The sequence below is a fragment of the Hibiscus syriacus genome, unplaced genomic scaffold (genome assembly GCF_006381635.1).
Source record: "Hibiscus syriacus cultivar Baekdansim isolate YM2019G1 unplaced genomic scaffold, ASM638163v2 tig00000477_pilon, whole genome shotgun sequence".
In the NCBI taxonomy this organism is placed as follows: domain Eukaryota; kingdom Viridiplantae; phylum Streptophyta; class Magnoliopsida; order Malvales; family Malvaceae; genus Hibiscus; species Hibiscus syriacus.
This window is the reverse complement of record NW_024061790.1, coordinates 4,711,665-4,720,180: the sequence shown is the minus strand read 5'-3', so window position 1 is coordinate 4,720,180 and position 8,516 is coordinate 4,711,665. Positions and strand designations below refer to the sequence as shown.

Below are 8,516 nucleotides of genomic sequence, written 5' to 3'. Positions count from 1 at the left end.
AAGAATCGTTTTTACCATTAATAACACATTTCCATCTTATAAACGTAAATTTTTTAAATTTAAAACTTTTAAAAAAATATTTTTTATAAGGGTAAAGTAGACAAATGATCATCCCATTATAGAGGGTTGTTTTGTTAAGTCACTGACTATTAAAATTACAAAATGATTTTTTGACTGTGAGGTGTTGCTCTGTTGAGTCATTCGACTATTAAAAGTTATAAAATGGTCATCCGACCATTCATATGTTTTAAACTCGTCCTTTTTCGTTAAAAAATTGGCGGTCGTCTGAGTTAGATGATAGCCTGTTGATTGAGATATGATAAAATCTAATCCCAAAACCGTTTGAACTGTATTTTTTGGATTGAGTCTCCGTTTAATATTATATCGTCGAGTTAGTGCTTGAAACATTTATCGTCGAGTTAGTGCTTGAAACATTTATCATCGAATTAGTGCTTGAAAGTAATGTCGGTGTCACTAGACATCATTAAAATATGATTTTGTTATATCTCAATCAGCAGGTTAACGTTCAACTCAGGCGACCGTTAATTTTTAAAGAAAAATGTTGAGTTTCGAACATATGAATAATTGAGTGACTATTTTATAACTTTTAATAATTAAATAATTTAACAAAACAAACACTCTATAATTAAAAATTTATTTTATAATTTTTAATAATCGAAAAACTCAAAAATAACCTTATATAGTCTGGTGGAATCAATTTCCATTTTTTTAAAAGAATATAAGAGGGAGAATAATGTCTAATTTATAGTAAATCATTCTTTAATCATAAGCGAGTACAATAATTCTGAACCAAGCTTAAGTGGCCCTAACGATCCCATCATCAGCACCTTATAAACGGTGGACAAATTTTGCAGCCTAATAATTGAGGCAAGGCCACAATAATACCCACTGCCAAAGTGGCAGTATGCTATTCAACTCACGCGCCTCTTCTCTTCTTCCTCACGCGCACTACTCAGGTTTGGTGGCCAATTCAGTACCGAGTTAATTAACAATTAGTCCCCAACGCCACTCTCCACTGTCTCTCCATCTTTTTCACTTCATCTCCTCAAACCAAAGTAAAAATTTAAATAAAAAGAAAATCATTTTTTGGTTGAAACGTATTAGAAAGTAACGCATGGCTCTATGAAAGTGGTATTCCAACGTAGAAAAGCATAGAATCTCTCTCTCTCTCTCTTTTAGAAGATTCATTCGTTCACCAGCACGAAGAACAACAAAGTTTTCTCTTTGCCTTTTCCTTCTGTTTCCAACATAGAATGTGAACAAGAAGAAGAAGAAGCAAAGCTGTATAACTTAAAGGGTTACTTTTCAAAGGTAATCAGCACTTCTTTTCCTTAACATCTCTCCTTTACATGTGTATTCTGACCAATTCCTTCTTTTTCTGCCCGGGGTTCTTGTTTCGAGCTACATATGACTATAATCTGTCTTTCTTTCTGTGTTGGCTTTTCGTTACTTGGAGTGACCATTTATTCTTTCATGTTTCTTTTCATTTTCTAGCTAAGAAAAATGTGTGTTTCTACTCAGAATTTGCAGGTTTCACTCTGAGATACAACTCGGATACAGGAATATTCAGCTTTCTGGGATTAATATGTTGATAATGACTAATTAACTTTAGTAAATTCCTATAAACCTATTAACTTTTAGTATTATTAACTTTTTGTTTTTCTGAAGAATTGATGGTTGTGAAAACATAATTAGGATCAGACGGAGGTGATGCTGCTGGTAGTGAATTTTAATGGTTGCTTATGCACTGTTTCTGATACAGATGATAGGGAAAAAAGAAAGAGTAAACGTTAAGAATCAAATCCTTTGCCAATTCATAGGTGTTTTGGTCAATTCTGTTCTTATCTTTTCTTTGTTAGTGTTAATTCTAATCATATAGTACTTTTGATTTCGGTTCAATTTCATCCTTTCCTACTGTACTAAAATGGTGCCAAAACCGAACCAACTATATCGAAAACTAAGCATTTTCGTAGGGAGGAATGAAAGTTGAAAGGTATCTAAAATTTAAAACTAGGATTCGAAAGGAATGCACTATATTCTGTTCTATGATTTATTCTGGGTTTAAAATCTTAGAGGGATTGATCTTTAAGTTGAAAGGTAAGGTATATGTACCGTTGCAGACCGATGTTACAATCGAACAAGTTAAAATTAACCTTGCAGACCGATGTTACAATCGACATAGTTGAGCTTGTTTGGTATGAAGTACCTTTGGTGCATAGCCTGTATTGTTTTCTTTAATGATCTTTCTTCTATGAAGTTTTACAGTCATCTTTCATGATCATATGCGTAGATATAAGTCCATATAATGATACTAAACTGATTTCGAATTGTAGGTCTTGTGAGGTTTGCCTTAGCTTTGTATATTAATAAGTTTTTCCTCCACTTTGTTTGCAGATACTTGTTGCCATAATGTGAACCTGACTTCCATCAACCTGGGATTTGCCATTTCAGGCAACTTTAACTACAAGCTAAATCATCAAAGAAGACCTTTCTTGTTTTCTTCGGAAACGGTAGTTCTCTTCCTCTCGTATACTCTCCGTCATTGTAATTTACAGCTCCTTTTTCGGCTCATTGATTATGTGCCATTTGATATAGAACTTGTGAAGCTAATTCATTCATGATGTTCTCCTCCATTTTCGGATGGCTTGCAATGCTAGAGTGCACTCTGTGGAGGGAATACTTTTAGTCAATTACATATATACTTCATATGTTGATAGTCGTTGCACGAATATCTCGTATCTACATGCTTAAGTCGATATCGACCTTGGAGGAGAAAACATGAATGATTCTTTGTTTACATAGATAGTTTAATGTATATCACCTGGTAACTAAGATTATGTCTTCTCTGACACAGACCGAAAAACGCCTCCAGATTATCGTGAAGCTGCGGTTTAAATGGCTAAAGTTTGTTGGCCATACTTCGATCCCGAGTATGAGAACCTGAGTGTCAGAATCAATCCTCCAAGGTTCAGTCTCTTTATCCACATGCTTTTTTTTTAAGATCCACTATCAATTTTTGTTCCAGAGTAAGCAACTACATTCAATCACCTTGATGGTTGAATCACTATAGTTCCTTGAATTTACAGTTTGCAAAAATATGCATATCAATAAAATTTTATGTTACCGATCTGTATTTCCGTGGTATAAGGGGTTTTCTTTTATTCATACCAAAGGACAGACACTGACCATTTGAGAAGAGTTTCAGACACATTTAGCAGTGAACATCTTTGTATAGTTGTAACTCTGTCTCTCGTACCTTTTCCGGTAGGGTGTCCGTCGATAACACGAGTTGCAGTGACTGTACTATTGTAAAGGTAAATTCTCAATACAAAACAGATCTTATGTCTAACTAGCTTTTGAACTTGCATGTGCGAAATCAAACATTTTTAGTGCCGAAAGCTAATTCAATATTTACGTATAGGTTGACAGCGTGAATAAACCCGGAATACTGCTGGAAGTTGTGCAAATACTAACAGACCTCGACTTCATTATTATCAAAGCTTACGTCTCCTCTGATGGTGGATGGTTCATGGATGGTATGATAACGCTATATATGTGTGCATATATTTATTGTTTCGTTTATGTTAGGCTGTAGAACTTTGTTCCTGTATTATAAAACAGAATGTGGTTTAATTCTTATTTTTATTTCCGAACCGATCAGTTCTCGATAAGCATCGACTTATATAGTTATAGCTGCAGCAGGACAATGGCATCACATTCCTTTCCTGATAATCTTGTATCTGTTACCGTTGTACTTGATATATATAGTTTTTATTCTTTGCAAACAGTGTTTCACGTCACGGATCAACAAGGGAAAAAGATCACCGATGTAAAAACCATTGATTACATAGAGAGGGTATGCCGTATCTTTTCCCCTCGAACTTATCTTCTGTTTTCGATGAATTATGCTGCTCGTAAAATGATGAATTTTGCTCTCTCTGCTCTTCATGAGGCCTACTTCCATGTTATGCATCTATAGCCGAGTAACATCTACATACATTTTTCTTTTAATAGGTTCTAGGACCTAAGGGGCACACTGTGGATGGGATGAAAAATTGCCCCGGAAAACGTGTTGGGGTTCACTCTTTTGGTAATCACACGGCAATAGAACTCATTGGAAGGGACAGGCCTGGTCTCTTATCGGAGATCTCGGCAGTCCTTGCCAACCTTCACTTCAATGTCACTGTTGCAGAAGTATGGACACATAATAGACGAATAGCATGTGTACTCTATGTCAATGACGATACCACGAGCGGGGCTGTGGATGATCCGAACAGACTGTCTATTATGGAGGAGCAGCTTAAGCACATCCTACGTGGTTGTGAGGACGATGACAATGTTGCACGTACCAGCTTCTCCATGGGATTCACACATATCGATCGTCGGCTTCATCAAATGCTGTTTGCAGATAGGGATTATGAAGGTGGTGGAGTGTCAACTGAGGTTAACTATCCTCCATCCTTCAAACCAAAGATCTCAGTCGAGCGTTGTGAGGAGAAAGGGTACTCGGTTGTTACCGTCCAGTGCAAAGATCGAGCTAAGCTCATGTTTGACATTGTCTGCACACTCACGGACATGCAATATGTAGTTTTTCATGCTAACATCTCATCCAATGGTCCCCATGCTTCACAGGTAAATCCATCATTTGTCATAGCCATTTGGAAAGAATCTGAAGTACTTTCCCTCTGAAATTGTATCAGATAGGGTTATATGCAAGTAAATTATCTTATTGTCATTCAAATTGTAGGAATATTTTATTCGGCACATGGATGGTTGCACACTTGATACTGAAGAAGAGAAAGAAAGGGTCATTAAATGTCTCGAAGCCGCCATTCATAGAAGAGTAAGCGAGGTGAGTCGTGTATATCGAACTGAAATATTCCGTTCATGCTAAGCCATTAATCATTTTTGCGTGACTTAAAAGTAAGCTCTGGTTTTAGATAAAATCTTGTTTCTAAACATCTCTTGTGCATCACATTCTACGAATTTCGAATCTGAACTGTTAAAATGCTGTAGATGTTCCTCTAATGCGGGACCCTAATGTTTTCTTACTCCGAAATTACATGCAGAAGAATGTGATTCACTGGGAAACCAAAGCTATATAACTGCTTCAATAGAGTATATTGTTTTTTTAGTGTCTATTTTCTGCAACTTTCATCCACATTCCACTTCAGAGCAGTCTAGCGGACATGGAACAACTAGGATCATGACATCTTTACGATTTGTAGTCCGAATTCAACACGAATTCCACAAACTATTTTTTGCTATTGAGGATTACATATATGCTGCTCTGCACACTATACCACAAACTTGAGGAGAGATTTAGTTTTGTGTCATTTAAGATCCATTTAACCAATGCAGGGTCTAAGCCTGGAGCTTTGCGCCAAGGACAGATGTGGTTTGTTGTCCGAAGTAACAAGGATTCTCCGAGAGAACGGATTATCCGTTAGAAGAGCAGGGGTCTCAACGGTAGGGGAGAAAGCTGTGAACGTATTCTACGTGAGAGATGCATATGGGAACCCGGTCGATGCCAAGACAATCGACGCACTTCGCAAAGAAATCGGTCACAAGATGATGCTTAACGTGAAGAAGGACCCGGAAAGTACGAAAGCACAGGAGGCAGAGACCAGTGGATGGGCTAAAACAAGCTTCTTCTTTGGGAACTTACTGGAAAAATTCCTGGCTTGAGAAAAAGACCGACCATCAATGTCCATGTATGGGTATTATTACAGACATCATGAACTGTATAGAATAATGGTAGCTTATGCATGTCCATCATGGGAAAAACTTGTTATCCCTTGTTTGTTTAAAAATAAATGTTTGAATTGTGAAGCTTGGACTTCGGAGAATTGCTTCTTTGCTTGTCTTCCCCTTAATCTTAATTTACAGGATATTTGTGCTCCTAATCTTTATTACTTGTTGAAGCATGCGTTTGACTTGGAATGGGATGAGGAAATTACACTCTTTGTAAGCCACAAGAAAGATATCAAATCTCTTTATTTTCGAATTTGGAAGTTTGATTATACAATTTATTTAGGGAAAATTACTTCAAATATCATCAAATTTTAAGTGCTGATTCATTTATACCATCAAGCTTTTAATTTATTAATTTTAACACTAGTATTTAATTTTAAGTGCAATTAAATAATGAAAATGGTTGATGACATGGCAAATGACATCGTGACGTAGATGACGTGGTTATCTCATCAAAATGACATTATTTTGACGCGAGTGTTTTGATGCTTAAGAAGTTCAAAACAACGTTATTTTGGATTAATATCATTTATTTGATATTGTTTAAGAATTTTGTAGGATTATGGTGAAAATGAAAAAGGATAAAAAGAGAGTATCATCGGCCGTGGTTTGTTGATGTATGAGATTCTGGTAATGACGACCAGTGACGGTACCACATGAGAGCGGAATGATATATGGCCCACACCAATTTTTATAGTTTAATTGTATTTTAAGTCCTTGAAAGTTTTGAAACCATTAAAACTATGTCATGATCCCTTACAAAATTTTCTAATTTAAATTTTTTAAAATATTATCAATTTTAAAGTTAAATGAAATTAAGTGTTACCTCTAACTTTTATGATTTAATTACTTTTTAAGATACGAAGGTTTTAAAAATAATGAAATTAAGTTCTAATTCTCTATTTTTGTGGTTTAATTACCTTTTAAAACCAACTTGACCCTCTTATAATTTCATTCTTGTTCCGCCCTCGATGACGACCACATAAAGCAAACAACAATACCGGTGAAAGCACTAATGATGAACTTATGGGTGTTTTCGGGGTTTAAAGTAAGGTAACAAAGGAGTGGTTCATGCAAGAACTCCCAGTCCTTGTTCACATTGGTTAAGTTTCTCTCTTCGATCATTTCTTGTATCGAGACTGGAAAATCTTTGTACGGGTCTGGCGAGTACTTTTTCACCGCAACCTTCCATGCACCGCCGGTGCCGGTTTTTTAGTCTCGGGTTTGGGCATTGTATCGAGTGACTCGATGATGGAGTTGGATTGTCCCGACGAAGAGAGGAAGAAACGTTGGGAAGTGCATATGGTGGCGAAATCTGGAATCAAGTCAGATTCCGAGTACTCGGTCGTGGTGGCAGCGCGAGTGGAAGGTGTCAAAGGGACTTGTCGGAGGTTGAAGATGATGAAGAAGGGATTTCACAAAGTTGGTTGAAGTTGTTGAAGCCATCCACTGATTCATCCATTGATTTAAGGTCTGTGAAGCAGAGAGGGAAGAATTTCGAGAACATATTCGATATTTTTCGTAATGTAAAAAAGAAAGATTGTTGAAGACGATTGAAGAAAAATACCCGGAAAGTAAGAGAAAATCATGATTTTCAGAATCGGACCGGTTAGTGAATCGGTCATACTATCGGTTTACTAGTTCGATCGGTCGAAAGAACCGGACGATGTCATAATTAATTAAAAAATTAAATAAAAATATAAAAAATATTTAATAAAAAATAATTTTTTATATCACAAGTTATATTCAAAGCAAATCATAACATATATAAGTTAAAAACCATAAAATTAAGTGAAACAAAATGATTCAAATTAACTCTAACATAATATTTAAGGTAAAACATATTAAATAATAAATATAATTATATAACTATAATTAAAAAATAAATTTGAGGTTAAAAAAAGCATAACAAAATGATATTGTTTTGTTTAATTTTTTTTTAAAAACAATCCCACATGACTAAGAAACATAGAAGAGCATCCCAAAAGTCTAAAGAGTAAAAATATGAGAACAAAACAATCTCACATTGCTAAGAAACATAGAAGCGCATCACAACTAACTTCTATAAATAATAGAGGTAATTTGGCATTCAAAATCATGGAGCCTTTTGGTGAGCATTGAGTGAACTATTCTTTCACTTCAATCAAGCTCGAATTTTAGGCTTCAATCGAGCTTCAAATTTATTTTTGAGTTCAAGTTTTAATATAATATTTCGAGTTTTAGTTGAACTTGATAATTTTTAGCTTGTGAGTTTGAGTTGAGTTGAGCTTACTTTTAAAGTTTTCAAGTTCGAGTCGAGCTCAGCAATACTCGAGTTCGACTTGGCTCGTTTAACAAACGACGTTGTTTGGTTTAATTTTTTTTTTTAAAAACAAAAATCCCGGTTTTTCCCGATTTTTTCCGGTTTTCAGCCAGTCCGGTTCGAACGGTTCAGCGGTTCTGGCCGGTTTACTAATAACGGTTCAACCGATTTAAATTGAACCGGACTAAACAACGATTCCCGATTGAACCGGCCGATCCGGCCCGATTTTCAAAACAGAAGAGAAAATGATGACATGGTGGTTGTTGTTTAGCATTAGTTCTTAAAGATATATGGTTTGAATTTTATGGAATTTTTTTTTTCATTTAACAAAATAATATGATTTAGAAAATTAAAAAGATCGCACTAAAATGACGTTATTTTGGTAAAATAATCACATCAATAACATCACGGCTCACAATTATTGTGTCATCGTCTCATT

At 35.5% G+C, this 8,516-nt stretch overlaps 1 protein-coding gene and 1 pseudogene across 2 annotated transcripts; one reads left to right on the top strand and one right to left on the bottom strand.

Moving 5' to 3' along the window:
- The first annotated feature begins 1,201 nt into the window (after positions 1–1,201).
- On the top strand, positions 1,202–5,853 carry LOC120207091 (ACT domain-containing protein ACR3-like). 2 transcript variants are annotated; one of them, XM_039206610.1, is made up of 10 exons: positions 1,203–1,332; positions 2,416–2,506; positions 2,551–2,565; positions 2,876–2,987; positions 3,290–3,335; positions 3,443–3,557; positions 3,810–3,877; positions 4,036–4,653; positions 4,769–4,873; positions 5,383–5,853. In XM_039206610.1, exons 4-10 carry the CDS (start codon positions 2,917–2,919, stop codon positions 5,707–5,709), a joined length of 1,350 nt encoding a protein of 449 aa, XP_039062541.1. In that variant the 5' UTR covers positions 1,203–1,332; positions 2,416–2,506; positions 2,551–2,565; positions 2,876–2,916; the 3' UTR covers positions 5,710–5,853. The 2 variants fall into 2 exon arrangements, with proteins under 2 accessions (XP_039062550.1, XP_039062541.1); XM_039206619.1 differs by lacking the exon at positions 2,551–2,565 and having other exon boundaries at positions 1,202–1,332; positions 2,416–2,531.
- An 873-nt stretch (positions 5,854–6,726) lies between these two features.
- On the bottom strand, positions 6,727–7,237 carry LOC120206216 (annotated as a pseudogene).
- Positions 7,238–8,516: the final 1,279 nt, after the last annotated feature.

Bases quoted from the DNA above. Each gene is read 5' to 3' on its own strand.
- LOC120207091 (XM_039206619.1), top strand. From the start codon at position 2,917: ATGGCTAAAGTTTGTTGGCCATACTTCGATCCCGAGTATGAGAACCTG. The intron at 2,988-3,289 runs GTTCAGTCTCTT...CTTTTCCGGTAG, and splicing joins GTCAGAATCAATCCTCCAAG to GGTGTCCGTCGATAACACGA. The intron at 3,558-3,809 runs GTATGATAACGC...CTTTGCAAACAG, and splicing joins TGGTGGATGGTTCATGGATG to TGTTTCACGTCACGGATCAA.